This window comes from Chelonoidis abingdonii, chromosome 11 (genome assembly GCF_003597395.2).
Source record: "Chelonoidis abingdonii isolate Lonesome George chromosome 11, CheloAbing_2.0, whole genome shotgun sequence".
Lineage (NCBI taxonomy): Eukaryota > Metazoa > Chordata > Testudines > Testudinidae > Chelonoidis > Chelonoidis abingdonii.
The window spans coordinates 5,112,883-5,129,784 of NC_133779.1; the positions used below are offsets into that span (position 1 = coordinate 5,112,883).

At 55.3% G+C, this 16,902-nt stretch overlaps 1 protein-coding gene across 2 annotated transcripts in view; it reads left to right on the plus strand.

The window, feature by feature from the left end:
* The window catches only part of STRN4 (striatin 4), a 28,277-nt gene extending 12,520 nt beyond the window's left edge, over positions 1-15,757 (plus strand). The window contains exons 6-18 of one of the 2 annotated variants that reach the window (XM_032797982.2): positions 595-751; positions 2,180-2,330; positions 4,363-4,476; positions 4,779-4,894; positions 7,624-7,799; positions 8,325-8,372; positions 9,089-9,210; positions 9,675-9,842; positions 10,665-10,805; positions 11,237-11,335; positions 12,159-12,245; positions 12,881-13,069; positions 13,178-15,757. In XM_032797982.2, coding sequence (XP_032653873.2) covers positions 595-751; positions 2,180-2,330; positions 4,363-4,476; positions 4,779-4,894; positions 7,624-7,799; positions 8,325-8,372; positions 9,089-9,210; positions 9,675-9,842; positions 10,665-10,805; positions 11,237-11,335; positions 12,159-12,245; positions 12,881-13,050 — 1,549 coding nt within the window. In that variant the 3' untranslated portion in view covers positions 13,051-13,069; positions 13,178-15,757. Of the gene's footprint in view, positions 1-594; positions 752-2,179; positions 2,331-4,362; positions 4,477-4,775; positions 4,895-7,623; positions 7,800-8,324; positions 8,373-9,088; positions 9,211-9,674; positions 9,843-10,664; positions 10,806-11,236; positions 11,336-12,158; positions 12,246-12,880; positions 13,070-13,177 lie in introns of both variants that reach the window. The other variant, XM_032797981.2, reaches the window with a different exon arrangement.
* Positions 15,758-16,902: the final 1,145 nt, after the last annotated feature.

The following is a 16,902-nucleotide window of genomic DNA, read 5'->3' on the forward strand; positions in this document are numbered from 1 at the left end:
GGGGAGTGGGGGCGGGGGGTGTCTCTGCTGGAAGCATTCAACCCAGAATCTGGCTGGTAGAGGAGACAGGTGATGCACTGCGTAGAGGGGGATACACCTGCTGCAGGGAGGGGTCTTGGCCCTGGTTCTGCTTGGTCGAAAGGAGGCGTGCTGCCTAGATGGCACTTTGCCTTGAGTCGGTCTGGTATGGGGAAGCTGCCCCCACTGAGGGGTTTTGCATGATGTGTCTCGTCCCCAATGGGATGTGCATCTGTTCGCTGCAGAAGTGTCGATATCCAGCTGAAGGGTGGCATGGGAGGAACATCTGGGCTGTGGAGATCTTCTAGCATAGGAAGTGGAGCAGGATCCTCAGTGGCTGGTCCTAGCTGCTTCAGAGGAAGGTGTGACAGGAGACACCTATGGTATTACCTGCCCATGGAGTCAGTTAGAACTCAACTAGGGCCCTGAACCAGGGAGGTTTCTGTCCCTTCTCCCCGACTTCCACAATGCAACTGCTCTCCTTTCCCTCTGCCCAGTGGGCCATGCTGGGTCGAGGGGGCCAAAGTGCAGCCTCGCTCTCTAACGCTGGCCTGGTATCGACTCTGCATCTGGCAGGAACGCTGGGAAGGAGACAAAGGACCGGATCAGCAGCTCGGTGATGGAGAAAATCCCCTTCCTCCAGAACTGCGAGGACGAGGACAGCGATGAAGAGGAAGATCTGGAAGGCCTTCCTCTCGAGACCCAGCGGCAGCACAAGAAACAGCGAGTAAAGGCAGGTCTTATGAGGACAGGAGAATGTCCCATTTCAGACATTAACGTGTCCTGGGCCACTCTAACAAGCACTCCCAATAGGTTTCTGGTGGCAGGAGCTGGGCATCAGACTCTTGGGTTCTCTGAGAGGAGAGTCAGGACTCCTGGGTTCTGTTCCTGGCTTTACTACTGTCTCACTGCGTGGCCATGGGCCAATCCTGTCCATGTGCCTCTGTTTTCCCCAGCTGTATAACAAGGTTAATAGACACTCGCCTTTGTAAAGTGCTTGATAAGCCTCTGCAGAAGAGTGCTATAAATGGACAAGTAACATAATGATCAGATGCTCCTGTGTTTGCCTTGGCAGCCAGATAGGAAGTTGTCCCTTACTGTGGGTGGTGGGAGCTGTACATGAAAGTTTCCAGCAATGATAATTCTTGGCCTTCCTCTAGCATTTTCATCCAAGGATCTCAAAGTTCTTTCATTAATCCTCACACTCCGTCTTGCAGGGTGCACCACTATTTTGCCCATTTTACAGATGGGGGATGTGAGACACAGAGCAGGGAAGTGTCGTGCCCAGTCACATGGTGAGCAGTGACAGAGCTAGGAGTAGAACCCAGGAGTCCTGATTCCCAACAGTCTACCCTGCTCTAACGACTAGACACCCTCTCCTCCCAGAGGTGGGATTAGAACCTAGGACTTCTGGCTGCCCCTGTGCCCTAAGCATTGCCTCATATACCCTCTTTTTCTTGGTTCCCCTTGCCTTGCTGATGGGGGAGTGGTGGTTTCTTCTGCAGGGTTCCCTTGTCTCCTGTCTACCGATTAAGTATCTCTGGCTTCTAATGAGATCTGTGCTACAGCAACAGCTGTGTGGCAGAGATTGCAGAGGGGTGGTCTGACCCCCACTGCCATAACACGGCGATGCCTGAAATGACTTCACCTTCCCAACTCCAGCCTGCCCCATGGTGAGGGACCTGCTGCCTCAGCACTCAATCTGGGCGCATGGTAATGGGACAGCCAGAGAAGCCCTACGCTGTGTTAATGTCAGTGCACACGCGTGTCCTAACACGCATGCGCAGAGCCCTGCGCTGTGCTCGTGCATATGAGTGGCTATTGGCCTTGTATAGAACAGTTAACCCTTTAGTGACTGAAGCCCTATGTGCACACTGCTCCCCCTAAGCACTCCGCGTGGAGAAAGGCAGCATCCTTCCCACGTGTGAAGATGTGCCCAGCCCTAACTAACCAGTAATGATGATTTTCCTTGCCCACGATCTCGGATCTTCCTTCCCCAGTCCTTCTGTGTTGAACAGAATCTCCCTGGACCCCACCCCAGGTCTGGATCTATCAGTCTTGTGGGCTGGTGTCTCCGTGTTGTGTCCCCAGGCTGCAGGGAGCAGACTAGGTTTGAAGCCCTCCCCACCCTAGGCTAACTCTCTCCAGTCTATGTTGCCAGCTTGCCACAAAGCCTCTGATGCCTGAGGTGGAGGATGAGGAGGATGATGAAGACTCTGAGGATGCCTTGAACGAATTTGACTTCTTGGGCTCTGGGGAGAACGGCGAGGGCTCCGGGGACGCCCGGCGCACCGGGGACGGGAACGAGCTCGGTAATGGGAGTGTGTGGATAGGATCCTAGAGCTCCCAGCAGCCATCCCCGCAGGACTGAGCCCTCCAGTCTGGTTCTGTGTGCCCATGCGATGGGGCCACCCCCTTCTCCTGCCCCCTTCTCCGCATGTCCCTGGGGGAGATCTTTTCCCAGTTCCTTACAGCCCATGTTAACCCTTGATTGCTACAACTTACATCCATGTGTCATCCAAAGGAATTCCCCACCCACCTTTATGTTGACATCCTTCATGTATATGCAGCCAGCAACTTGTCCTCCCTACAGCTTCCTTGTAGCTTAGCTAAGCTGTGCACAGAGCATGTGGCTGCTGGGAGCCAGGATGCCTGGGTTCTATCTCTGGCTATGGGAAAGGACTGGGATATAATGGTTGGCTCAAGGGGGCTGGGACTCAGGTTCTACCCCCATCTCTGGTAGGGGAGTGGGGGTCTAGTGATTAGAGAAGGAAGGCTAGGAGTCAGGAAGAAGAATACCTTTACTCTCAGCCACTTCCTGGATCATTTCTGTTTGTCAAACTCCCTCTGGATCATTGATATCCTCCCGGGACCATGGTGCCTAGTACTGCACGTAAATCCCAAGAGCCCTGTAAAGAGGAGCTGCCGCCTCCCTTCCCTGGGATCCTTGTACACACTTCCCACTCCCCAGGATGTGTTGTGCACTTTACTGCTGGGTCACACTGCAAACTCCTGTTTAACTTCCCAAACTGGGGAAGGTTTCTAACAAGATGAGAGAGCCACTGACTCCCCATCTCTGCTGCAGGGATGTGGGGTTCCCTGCCCCCTTCCTCCCCCAGCTGTGCTCTGAGCTTTTAGAGGGGAAATGCAGACTTCCTGACAAGCACAATACTAGCAGCCGCCCCTATTCCCATGTCCGGTTGGGATGATCCTACTTTCCCCTCGGGGCTGCCCTCAACCAGCGTTCAGCAGGAAAGCACTGAGCAGCTGCACTTCCTCTGCAGGCTTGGATGGCATGAAACGTTCCTCCTCCCCCATTCCCACACACGTACAGTAGTCCATTCCTCTCCCCCCAACCCCCACCAGTGATTCCAGCCTGGCTCCTGGCAGCTCCAGTTCCCGGCAGTGAAGCTGGTCCTAGCCCCTGGACCTGAACTCCATATGACGTGAGCACCCTCGAGAGCTGCTATAACCTTGTGTTCTCAGGAATTTAACACTCTATTTTCCTCCCGGCTGCAATGGGCCATGCAGTGTCCCAGCCTGGAAGGAAAGCTTTCCTTTTAAATGGGCATCATCAGTTTCAAACCATGAGTCGAAGGCAGTTTTGGGCTCCAACGCCAGCTGCCGTGAGCATGTCGCACCTGTCCTCTGCCCTCTACGCTGGCAACATGTCGAAATTGAATCTAGTTCATGGTCTTGGTCCTTATCTTCAAGGCACTCTATGACCTGAACCCAGCCTATCTAAAAGAGGCTCCAGGGTGGGGAGCTTGGTTGATGACGCTGTTCCTCCAGCACCATGGAACTTTGTTACCTTCAGGGTAAAGCCTGTCTGCAGAGGAGACAGATCGTCCTCGGGGGCTGGTCCCAGACTGCGGAACCTACTCCCTCAGGAGCTATCCGAAATCTGCCCACCCTTTGCTCCCAGTGCCAGGAGCGCTGCTTCAACCAGGCTCCTCTAACAGAAACACAGAGTAGCACGGACATTTTAATAAACAGCAAAACAACTTTACCAAAACAACCCACCCACACAATTCCCACCCCTCATGGGATAGAACGAACCACAGGCCAGAAGGGATCATTGTGAGCATCCAGTGTGATCCCTGCATAGCACAGGCCATAGGGCTTCACTGAATGAATTCCTCTTCTTGCATTTTTCTCTTTCCCCTGTGGCTGGATGAAAGACTTCCGCCAAGAACAGGGGAAGCAGTGGAACTGACAAATGCTGAGGGCATCCCCATGCTCAGTATATTTTAGGAGTCTGGTCCCAAAGAAGCTACCTGTCTCTTACCATGCTGCCAGGGCCTGGATTTTAACCTTCCTCCCTCATGTTTCCTTCCTCTGCAGAGAGCCGGAGAGTTAAGCTTCAAGGTATGCTTACCGATCTCCGGGATGTTGATGGGCTCCCCCCTAAACCATCTATTCCATCTGCCATCTCCAATCATCCCAGGTCTCATGAAGGTAACAGCTAGTCCCTTTGTTCCCCTCCTGTTTCTGACTGTGGGGTGGGGATTGTGTTATGGAGGGGAGAAGTTGTGGGGGTCCATCACGCTCAGGCTGTCATGTTCCTCAGATCTTCTTTGGACCTCTTCAAGCCAATCCCCAGTTACAGAGGCCCTACAGACTACCTCCTACCTTGGGGTGCCCCCAACATACTCTTCTCAAGCTTGGAATACTACCTTCTTTCCTCCAGTCGTAAACCCACTTCCACCTGGCACCTCTCCAGTTAGCCCTGAGCTTTGCCTCTTCTCCCCTTGCAGCAGGGTCGCTTGGCTTCTCCTCGGATGTGTTTATCATGGACACCATTGGCAGAGGGGAAGTAAGTCTGGGGGACCTGGCAGACCTGACCGTCACCAATGACAACGAGCTCAGTTGTGACGTGAGTAGCCAGCATCATCTTGCCCCAGCCTTCCAAGGTGGCCCTTAGCCCAGACTCTGTGAGCGTTAGTCATTGCCGCCTGTGGTGCCAGGCATCCATGGCACAGCACTGCTCCATGCACCCAGTACGTCCCATTCCAGTAGGCTCTATTACCCAGCTGTCCTTTGCACTGACATCTGCCCATTGAGATGAGTCTAATGAGCCCCACAGCCTCGGGATCTGTCTGCCTCCTGGGGTCCCTGGGCAGAGCAGTGTCCAGGATTATCTCCTCCCATTCACCCCCTGGTTGGAGTTAACAGTCATATCTCTCCGCAGACCTAGCTGCTGTCACCCCCAGCTTGGACTATGTTGTAATGCCCTCTGCAGGAAGTAACCTGAGGATCTCAGCTAGTGCAGAAGCCAGCTGCCTGTGTGCTGGGGGGGTGGGGGGAGGAGTTCCATGCAGGGACCCCTGTGCTCTGGGGGCTACACTAGCTACTAGCTTATCTGGGTGTGGAACAGATGGGCAGACCACATGAGTGGGTCCTGTCTGACAAAGATGCCCTCTTTCTCCATGTGCACCAGGCAGACAGTTGGGATCAGGCAGGACGTGTGTGCTAGCAGTCCCCAGATGGGAACTCTAGTGGGGACTAGGGGCGGGGCCTTAAATTCATAGATTCATAGACCTAAAGTCAGAAGGGACCATTTTGGTCATCTAGTCTGACCTCCTGCACAATGCAGGCCACAGAATCTCACCCACCCACTCCCGTAACAAACCCCTGTTCTGTGTCTGAATTACTGAAGTCCTCAAATCGTGGTTTAAAGACCTCATGGTGCAGAGAACCCTCCAGCAAGTGACCCGTGCCCCGTGCTTCAGAGGAAGGCGAAAAACCTCCAGGGCCTCTGGCAGTCTTCCTTGGAGGAAAATTCCTTACCGACCCCAAATATGGCAATCAGTTAAACCCTGAGCATGTGGGCAAGACTCACCAGTCAGCAGCCAGGAAAGAATTCTCTGTAGCCTTCTCGGAGTCCATCTGGGACATATGGAGCCAACTCTGATTCCTATGGGACCACCAGAACACCCTCCTGCATAGCATGTGAACATACCAGTATGACCAGTCTCTACTGGGTTGCTAGTTTCCCTTCCAAATATGCAGCCGTTTTCCAGTGCAGGAAGGAGTACGAGGCCAGTTTGGGTTTCTTTGCTGCCTCTTTTAGCTCTTCTGACAAGAGTTTTGTTCTAATCCACCCCTGCTCTGTCCTGAGCATTCCCAGCGCCAGACCTGAGCACATGGCTCCCAGAGCCAGACAGGAGGTAAACTCAACCTTGCTGCAGTGCAGGGGGTGGACTAGAGAACCTCCTGGGATCCTTTCCAGCCCTGCAGCTCCATGATTCCATAAAAAGCCACGTTGGTGTTGGCATCAGCAAAAGTGTGTAACTGAACCTGTTGGCGTTGAGAGGAGCGATGGTTCAGCGGTTATGATTCTTGCCTGGGACTTGGGAGACTGATTCAAGTCCCTGCTTTGCCTCACGATGCCTCTGTGACCTTGAGTGAGTCACTGCCTCATTTCCCTATCAGTGAAATTATTATTATTATTTATTAGGTGTATTATGTTAGGGCCTAGGAGCCCTGCTCATGGCCCAGGGCCACAATGTGCTAGGCGCTGTGCAAACAGAGGCAATGATAATAATACCCCTGCTCTGCCCTGCCTCACAAGGGTGTTGAGAGGATAGATGTTGTGAGGTGCTCTGATCCCACAGGGATGGAGGCTATATAAGGACTCAGTGTAGTTAAGACAGGTGTGGTACTTAGCCAGCAAGCAGGCAAATGCTTGGGATAATCGCCCACAAGCAGAACATAAGAATGGCCATGCTGGGTCAGACCAAAAGTCCATCTAGCCCAATGTTGTCTTCTGATAGTGGCCAATGCCAGGTGCCCCGGAGGGAATGAACAGAACAGGTGATCATCACGTGATCCATCCCCTGTCACCCATTCCCAGCTTCTGGTAAATAGAAGCTGTGGACACCATTTCTGCCCATCCTGGCTACTAGCCATTGATGGATCTATCCTCCAGGAGATTATCTAGTTCTTTTTTTGAACCCTGTTATAGTCTTGGCCTTCACAACATCCTCTGGCAAGGAGTTCAACAGGTTGACTGTGTGTTGTGTGAAAAAATACTTCCTTTTGTTTGTTTTAAACCTGCTGCCTATTTAATTTCATTTGATGATCCCTAGTTCTTGTGTTATGAGGAGGAATAAATAACACTTCCTTATTTACTTTCTCCACACCAGTCTGTCATATCCCCCCTTAATTGTCTCTTTTCCAAGCTGAAAAGTCCTAGTCTTATTAATCTCTCCTGATATGGCAGCTGTTCCGTTATCTAATCATTTTTGTTGCCCTTTTCTGAACCTTTTCCAATTCCAATATATCTTTATTGAGATGGGGCGACCGCATTTGCACGCAGTATTCAAGATGTGGGCGCACCATGGATTTATATAGAGGCGATATGATATTTTCTGTCTTATCATCTATCCCTTTCTTAATGATTCCCAGCATTCTGTTCGCTTTTTTGAAGCCGCTGCACATTGAGTGGATGTTTTTCAGAGAACTGCAGAGGATGTGCAGAGGTAGCCTGGATGCTGGTCCCTGTTGGGGGTTCTTACTGGAAATGGAGAGAGGTGGCTTGGCCCAGCTCAGAGGAGGAGGAGAGCATAGCTGTGCTCACGCGGCCTTGTTTTGTGTTTCCAGCTGTCGGATGGCAAGGATGCCTTTAAGAAGACCTGGAATCCCAAGTTCACCCTCCGGAGTCACTATGATGGGATCCGGGCCCTTGTTTTCCACCACACGGAGTCCGCGCTGGTCACTGCCTCTGAGGACAGCACGCTGAAGCTGTGGAACCTCCAGAAGACAGTTGCTGCCAAAAAGTAAGCCCCACCTATAGCTGGGGAGTATGCCAGGCTCAGAAGGGCCAGCAGGAGGCGCTGCGTGGGGGAGGGCTGGGGAGTTTTGCCAGGCAGATACATTAACCACACCCTGTAAAAACCAAATCTGGGGAAGGGAAAACATAAATACATCCACGTGTCTAAGGCATCTGCCAGCCAGCAGCCCCTAAAGACTCCCCCCTGGCATCCCAGATCATGCTGCATGTGGGGCTGGTTATTTTGGAATGAGGAGACAGGGAAGGGGAGCACTGCCAGCTGTTACCTTGATTTGTTCAGTTTGACGTGGTCACAAAAGGGTTAAAATCACAGCAGAATCCCCTCCCCTTCTCCCCTGATGCTGAGGGAAGGTCACACATTGAACCCTGGAACTTTCCACTGCGGGTTCCTGCGGTGTCCCTGAGCCAGGCCTTCTGGGCAGTAGAGTATAAAGCATCGAGCCGTGTCAGCAGTGAATGGGACCCAGGTGTCCGTCCCCCCTAACCTCGGCCCTTTCCTCTCCTGCTGCAGGAACGCTGCACTGGACGTGGAGCCGGTCTACGCTTTCCGGGCTCACAGGTGGGTCCTGGAGTGTGAGGCTGATGCCTAGTACTGCTGCCCAAATGGGCGTCTCCCCACCCATGTATTGATCCTACGGTCTAGAATCTATGAGTAACTCTGGCTGGATCATCTCCCTAATGGACTCCGTGGGTCCAGAGAGCCAAGCCCGTGACCCTAGAGTCTGGATCCTTGGCCCCAGTGCAGCCTTTGGGATCAGACGGTGGAGCCCTGCTCTCAGCAATCTGATTTAATGAAGGGGTGAGGCTTAAACCCACAGGAGACTGGGGCGAGAGGGTCAGGGCTAATCCTGAACCCCCAGCCTACCCACGAGTGCAGCTAGTGCAACTCATGTGTCCTGCAAGTTCATTAAACGACTCCATCAGTCCAAGAGTGACGAGCTGCTCAGTCCAGGCAGGTGCTGTCTGAAGTGCCAACTGAGCAGCGTCATACTAGAGACATTGCCACTAGAGGGTGCTCTGACTCCACAAACACCTTCCTGAAGCGCAGTGCTCAGATGGGCTCCACGCAGATGGGAGCTCCTTTCCCCTAGTGGGTGGCTGTGGTTGGCTCATCCTGTGTGGTTTGCACCCATGCTAGCTCCTTGGGAGAGTCTCTGTGAGTGTGGGGCAGAGAGGGGAAGCCTCATCCTACAGCTTTGGAAGTCCCCCTCCCCCATTCTTTGCCTCATTTCCTTCACCCTGCCCTTCATCTCTGTGGCAATCCCGTTTCTGCAGGGGTCCAGTGCTCTCCGTTGCCATGGGCTGTAACAGTGAATATTGCTACAGTGGAGGAACGGACACCAAGATCCACTTCTGGAGGGTCCCGGATTTGAGCATGGATCCTTACGACAGTTATGGTGGGTGCAGGCAGCTGGCTGTCCGTCCTCTCCCCAGCAGTCCCTATGCACTGAGCAGACCCCAGAGTATCCAACCTGTCTCCTGACAACTGGGAGGAGGGCAGAATGAGGCCTAAATGGGAAATTTTTGGTGATTTTCTGGATGGTTTTGTCTCCTTGGGGTTGCTGGGAGTTTTCCAGGGCAGCAGTGCTGGGGAGTGGGTGTGCCGGTGCCCAACAGAGGCCTGGGCTGGAACCTCTTCATGGGCTGTACCTGATGTGTAGAAAACTCAACAGGGTGCAGTGGCTCTCAATTCTACCTGTGAAGACTACAGCTCCCAGCATGCACTGTGGCTTGTCCACTTCTCTGGATGTGGAGCACTGTATGCTGGGAACTCTCAGCTAGAGAAGGGACCTGGGGCAAACTAGGGTGAGGCTCTGCAGCTGGGAGTGAGGATCTGACCCTGGCTTTGTTTCTGGCCCAGATCCAGGAGTCCTCAGCAACGTCCTGGAAGGCCACACGGATGCGATCTGGGGCCTGGCATTCAGCCCTTCCAAGAACCGCCTGGCTTCGTGTTCAGCAGATGGCACGGTCAGGATATGGAACCCTAGCGAGAACCCATCCTGCCTCAGCACCTACAACACGGAGTGTGGTGAGCGAACCCTACCCAGGGATAGCAGAGCCTGGCTGGGAAATGGGGGCCTCCTTGAGAGGATGTACCCCACCAGATTAAGGCTTTGCGGGGTTAGAAACGGGATTGGGAGCTCCCTCTTCATGGATCAGTCTTGACCCCCGTGCCCTAGCACAGTGCTAGGGAATCCTGTGCTGCAGTAGGTGGAAGTATGGCCCATTGATTAGGGCACTAGCCTAGGACTTGAAAGACCTAGGTTCAAGTCCTTGCTCTGCCACAGACTGCCTGTGTGATCTTGGGCAAGTCACTTAGTCTCTCTGTGCCTTGGTTTCCCCATCTGTGTAATGGGGATTATAGACCTGCCCTGCCTCATGGGCATTGTGAAGATAAATCCATTAAAGACTGTGAGATGCTCATATACTACAGAGATGGCGGGGGGGACATATGTACCTTAGATAGGTGCCATCTAAAACAAGGGCCCTTCTCTCTTGTGGGCATTGAAGATCCCTTGGTAACTTCCCAAAAAGTCACAATGCTGCCTGATACCCTGGTCAAATCCCAACTCGGGGAATGGTGTTCCACCTCTCTAACAGACCTCTAGTTTCAATTGGATACAGGGCACTTCTTCACTTCCTGTCACAAACTATGTGCTGTTGCTGTGTGCACGTGACATGCTCCAGCTCGGAGATGGCTGCATTTTGGGAGTGGATGGGTTGAGACCTGTGTGTTAGAGCAGTTGGAATGCTTTGCTCTGTCAGGCACTACAGCAGGTGCGGTCTTGGCGCTGAAGTGTTGATCCCGTAAGGCGGCCTTCATTGTTCTGTGTCTCCGCCCCTCCCGCAGAGTATGGAATCCCTACCTCTGTCGTGTTCGCCAGCACGGACCCTGCCCATGTTGTGGCCGCCTTCCGAACGGGCAACACGGTGCTGTATGACCTGGAGACTTCTCAGCCCATCCTGACGCTGGAATCCAGAGCTGCCACTGGTGAGCTGGGGCGACTCCTGCGTGTTAATCCCAGTGGTGGGAGGGGAGTGGGGTCTAGTGATTGGAGCACAAGCGGGGAGGTTGGGAGTCAGGACTCCTGGGTTCTGTTTACAGCTCTTACTGATTTGCTGTGTGATGGCAGGCAAGTCACTGCCTCTTCCCGATTCCCTCCCTCCCCACCGTGAAGTGTCCATTTCCCAGGTAGAGGTGAGGACCAGCACTTCAGTTTGTGCTGTGAGAGCCTTGACTTGGAGGGTGCTGCTTCAGCAGGAGGCGGTAGAGGGATTCACACAGGAGGGGTCAGGCCAGTTTAGCTGCTCTGGGAAGAGGGAAATAATCGGTTGGTCCTAGGCTGGCAGCTGCTTTGGTGGGGCGGGGGGAGCATGGATGGTTCAGTGGTAACCTGCTCTCTCTCCCATGTTCTGACCCAGGATTCAGTCAAATTAATCATGTGGTGAGCCACCCGACGCAGCCTGTCACCATCACGGCGCACGATGACCGAGGGATCCGCTTCTTAGACAACCGGACAGGTAGGGCAGCCATCCGGTGGCAGCTGGGACGGAGCTGCCCCCTGCTGCCCCCTCCTCAGCCCCACCCCCTGGCAGGAAGGCAGCCAGCCCAAGCTCCTGGGGCTGAGAAGGGCCTTGCCATTTCCCAGAGCTCCACCTCATGGGGCCATCTCCCCACTGCCTTGAGGCTCTTGAGGGAGGGTCTGACATCACTGTGCTTTGGGGTCCTGCCTTGGACGTCCCCCATCTGCTAGGGGTGGGAAGAGAGGCAGGTGGTGGTTATGGGGCTGTTTCCATTGAAATCCGTGATGCAGGGCCCAGCCCCTGCCGTGCTGCCTGCTGTCTACCCAGGGCACATGTGCAAGCCTCCTCATGCACCCTTTGCAGGGACACTCACCCATGATGTGCTGGGATCGGCCCCCTCTCGAGGCCTGGCACCCCCTGCCTGGGGGCTCCTTCGTCCCCAGCTAATACATGCCCGTGTCCCTCACAAGGACCAGTCTTCCCTCGAGCTCCCCTCGCCTGCCTTGAACAGACTGCGTCTACAGATCTGATGGCTTCCAGCTGTCTCCCGCTCACCCCCTGGGGGTGTCACTGTCTCCCCCTTCCCCAGGAGGGTTCAATCCACTCTCGCCAGCCCGAGGGCCCCTCTGTGCCCTCCCCTAAGCGGGCTGCTCCAAGACCCCCCCAGTAGAGGGAGCTGCCTTTCCCATGTCTATGGGAGGAATCCAGCACTGTAAGTTACCCCACCCCTTGGGCTGTGGGGAGAGCACCTAGTGGTTGGAGCAGGCCCCAGGCATGAGCGGGAGCTGTTCTATTAAACCTTTCTCCTCTCTTTGCCTAGGGAAAGCCATCCACTCCATGGTCGCTCACTTGGATGCTGTCACCTGCCTTGCCGTGGACCCCAGTGGGGTCTTCCTCATGTCTGGAAGTAAGCGTGTCTCTGCCCCACCCTGCTCCCCATCTGCATGCATCTTGCCTGCTTTCCGCTTTGAGAGTCATCTGCGGTGTGGGGGATGGGCAGTGATCCGGGGGTTCAAATCCAATGGGGACCAAAAATCTTTCCTGCCCGCATGGCCCCGGTGTGAAATGAGTTTGCTGGATCTCAGCCGATTCCGAGCGGGGCATCTGCCGTCGCTGCTGGCATTAACAGACCTGCCCTCTTGGCTGCGTCAGAGGGGCCGAGGACCAAATGGGTCATAGGGGCTGGGCTCTCCTCTCCCACCCCTGTCCCTCCAGTGCAGGGAGCAATGTGGGCGCACTTGGCCTGGCACTGCCCACGCTGAGCGTGTTCAGTGGGAAGTGGATCCAGAATCTAGCACTAAGTGCAGTAAACAAGTGACCCAGAGTGTCAGGAGGGGGAAGTCTGGACTTTGCTGGCTGGGCTTTGAGGGAAGAGCAGGGAAATGGGAACCAGGACTCCTGGGTTCTATGCCCAGCTCTGGGAGGGAGTGGGGTCTAATGGTTAGAGCTGGGAGCCAGGACTCCTGGGTTCTATTCCTGACTCCATGGGCAAGTGTCTTTTCCCCTCGACCCTGGGTGACCCTTCTCTGCTGGCTCTCCCAGGCCACGACTGCTCTCTGCGCCTCTGGAACCTGGACAACAAGACATGCGTGCAGGAGATCACGGCCCACCGCAAGAAGCACGAGGAGGCCATCCACGCTGTGGCCTTCCACCCTAGCAAGGCCCTGATCGCCAGTGCCGGGGCCGACGCCCTGGCCAAGGTCTTTGTATGAGCAGCGGAGGATCCTGCAGGTGAGCTGGGGCTGCGGGACAGGGCAGTGCCAGAACGGGAGGCCAGACGCCCCTCCCACCCTGCTCTCTCACCTGCCACCGGCCTGCTCCTCTTGTGTCTCCCAACAGGTGGGTCCCCGGGACTCTCCAGAGGTGCTAACCCCGTCTGGCGATGAGCGTATCCCCCCCATCTCCCCACAGCTCAGGACCTGCTGCCAAGGGGCAGCTCTTCTCACCCAGTGGAGTGATGCGGACGTGTGTGACTGGGGAGGGTGGGCAGGGAAGGATGACGACCCTGTGACCGCCCCTTCCCGTGCCCTCAGGGCCCAGCAGCCAGATTCTGGAATGTTTTCTGCTTGTTTCAAGGTCGCCTTGTTTTATTTCCCAGCAAGTGGAAAGTGTTCAGGGCCAGGCATGGCTAATGGCAGGGAGGGGCTGGGCCCAGCTGTTCCATGACGTTGGGCACTCGTCCCCTCCCCAGCACCAGGACAGCTCTCGCTGCCCCTAACTCCCCTGGGCAAGGCTCTGCCAGGCCACAAAGCAACCCCTGGAGCTTTAGGGTTCACAAACCCACCAGAACTGTCTTGTGACCTCTTCCTTTCCTCCCTGAGCTGTCCCCTGCCGGCCCCTTGCAGAGCCCCCAGGTTCCAGCTGAGCTGCCCCTGCCGGCTGATGCCAGGGCCGTCTGCAGTAGGGGTTTGGGGGCCGGAGAGCCAGGGAGAGGGGGCACAGAGTGAAAGACGGGGCCAGCTGGGAGGTTGCTCAGATGGACCTGGAATAAGAAGCCCCATTGCTTTGGGTCAAGCCAGGAAGGTTACTTCCTGTGGGGAGCAGAGTGGTGGTAGCAAGGCAGTTCCCAGGCTGCTGCCTGCCCAGGCGAGTGTCTGGGGCAGGGGGACGGGACTCAGACCCAGGAGTTACAGCAGTGACAGCGGAGGGGGCCGATGGGTGCTGCCCTCCCCTCTCACCCCTGCAGTGGGCAGCGCCACTGGGCCTGATGCGGAGTGTTTGGTCTCCAGAGCTGCTGCTGCCCTCATCCCAGCTATGCAGCCCGCGCTGCCCCATTAGCCCCCCAGTTTGCAGGCCAGCCAGCCTCCCATGTCAGATTTCCTCCTGCTGCCCCTGGCCTGCTTGGTGCTGCCCTGGATCCCGACCCCATCAGGTCCTGGGGGCCGGGGGGCAGCCCTCGGCCTCCTTGGCTTCCTACCTTATTGTAGCAATAATCCCTTCCCGTGAGGGGAGGGGGTCTCCGGGCAGGCGACTCCTGTGTGACACTACTGCTCCCTTAACACAGGGGTGTGTGCCTGCCCTGTGATGGGAGCTCCATTCATCCACGAACGGTTCTCCTGCCCTCCGACTGCAGCCTGGTTCTCAGCCCATCCCCAGCGCAGTCCGGGCAGAGCCTGGCACCTGGATTGCTCCCCCCAGAACACTAAACCCCCATGCTGTTCCCAGCGGGCAAGGCCACCCTTGCCAGGACTGGACACCAGCAGTGTTACCTGGGATGGCTGCATCGGTCAAACACTCCCCCCAGAGCAAGCCAGTGCCAGCAGGCTGGGCATTCCCCTGGCAAGGGTTGGACACAGCTATGCACGGAGCCTGATGGGTCCCACGGCGCTCAGAGCTGGTTTGCGGTAGAGTCGCCCTCACCATCACCCCAGCAATAAACTCCATATTGCTGGGGCTCCAATGCCTTGACCCACCCCCAGCTCGCTAACGTCATCTAGGCTGCTACCCTGCTTGAAAGGCAGTGGGGTTTAATGGTTAGGACAGAGGGCCTGCTGGGAGTCAGGACTCTGGGGTTTTGTTCCTGCTCCTTGGGGAAGTCACTTCCCCTCCCGGCATCTCCCTTTCCCTGTCCTCCCTGCTTGCAAAGTGTATGGTGCTGTTGAGCGGCCGAGGGTTACCCTTCCCACATCAGGAACCATCTCTGCAGGGGTGATGTCCCCGCTTTGGCTTGGACACTAACCCATTGCACCGTGTGGTGCCCCCTGGAGTCTGTGCCATGTCATGGGATTCTGCATGAAGCAGTGATGCCCCCAGGAACCAGACCAACAAGGGGGGGCTAAAAAGGAAACGTTAGCTTTGATCGCAGGGCTCTCTCAAACCTCTCCAGTGGGGTGGGAGCTGATTCCACCATGGCCAGAGGGGTGCAGATCCCTGCCCCCTGGTTGGTAGCCCCTGCCATCTCTTCTTCATTTCATCTTCTCGCCTGTAACAAAGACAAACTCCTTGTATATTCTGTACAAATGAAATCCGATTGCAACTGAACCCAGAGACACCTAAAGGGCTGAAGCTCGAGTGACCACAAACCATGTTATCACTGTGTGATAGTCTCTACCGCTGGCATTTTCAAACCGACTAGCGATTGTGGGGTGCCAGCTCTAAAGGGGGGTGTTGCTGAGCCAGCTGCCCTCTGGCAATCAGGCCCCGTTAGGCCATGTCGAGGCAGAAGGGCTGCCCAAGAAATCAGATCGCTAGCTGCTCTTGAAAACCTCGGCCTACGTCCCCAATATACTGTGTGTATCGGTGTGCTGTATTTATCCAAACTGAGAGCACTCGCCTTTTTAATGCGGATTAACTTTTTATTGTATATTTATTTGACCTCTTTCGGTTGTGTTTTTTTTTTTTTTTTTTGTCCTGTTTAATCACAAGACTGAATCATATGTGAAAAAAATCTGCCTCAATAAACCCCCTTTGGAATAAGAAGCAGGTTCTTCCCCTTCCTTGTCACTGCATTGGGCTAGGTCTATGCAGCATTCGTTGGTACAGATGGGGGCACACACTCACTCCCCCGCTGAAATGCAGGCACCTCTGGGGCGCATTGTATAGTGATGTCGCACAGAGTAGGTCAGGATCAGTTTAGGACAGGAAGTGAAGGAGAATCTGTTATCCCATTGACACTGCAGGGGGAATCATCCAAGCTGGGCTTTGCCCTGCACCTCAGATTTGACACTGACTCGTGTGTGGAGGGTGGTGGGGAACAGGACATGCCCTGGAAACTGCAGTGAGCGCAAGGTTTTGGGTTGAGGCCTGTCTGGCTATGCCTCCTGCAGCATAGCACCCCCTAGTGCCCAATGTACTACCTGAGGTTTCTGGGACCCCTCCCAACCAAGCCCTGACCCTGCTCAGACCCTGGTGCGGGGCAGCTGCTGCAGGCCACCTGCGTAGCATGCGGTTTGTCTCCTGTGTGCCTCTGCTCAGACATGAGCCTTTCCCAGGGACAGCATTCTGTGCCTTCTTCCAAAGGGGTCAAACTCTGGAAGGGTCATTTGCTAAGGTATCGGGGATTTGCTTTGCCTGGAGCCAGGAAACTGGGCTAGAGGAGCCTGATCCAGAGTCACAGGGAGGATGGGGAGGGACTGGGCTAGATGAGCCCTTTGCAGTGGGGCAAAGGGGATCCCAGGCAGATGGGCTGTTAATTGGAACTGGCCTGGGGTGTGAGAGACGGGACATCTGTCTTGATGGGCCTGATGGTCTGAGCTGGTAGGGATGGGCGGAGATACTGGACATTCAAGATTTGCGATATTAAACCAGAACGAATGTGACAGATTCCGCTCTGCACTGCTCGCTCCTCCACGTGGGCCCCATTCCCCATCCCGTGGGGTCTGTCAGAGCCCTCCTCTTCTCTGGAGTTACAATATTTGCCTTCCTGCAGCCTCAGAGAGGCCTCCAAGACTTGGCTTCCAGGCCCAAGAGCAACTTGAAGGGGTTTGCATGGTTGGTGAAGAGAGAGCCCAGCTGACGCTCCCCAGCGCAGGCACAGGATCAGCTCAGCAGGTTGCCACTTGCCTGGCAGAGAAGCTCCCTCTAGGGGCAGGAGAGGGGTCATATCAGCCCCCACCTCCAAACCT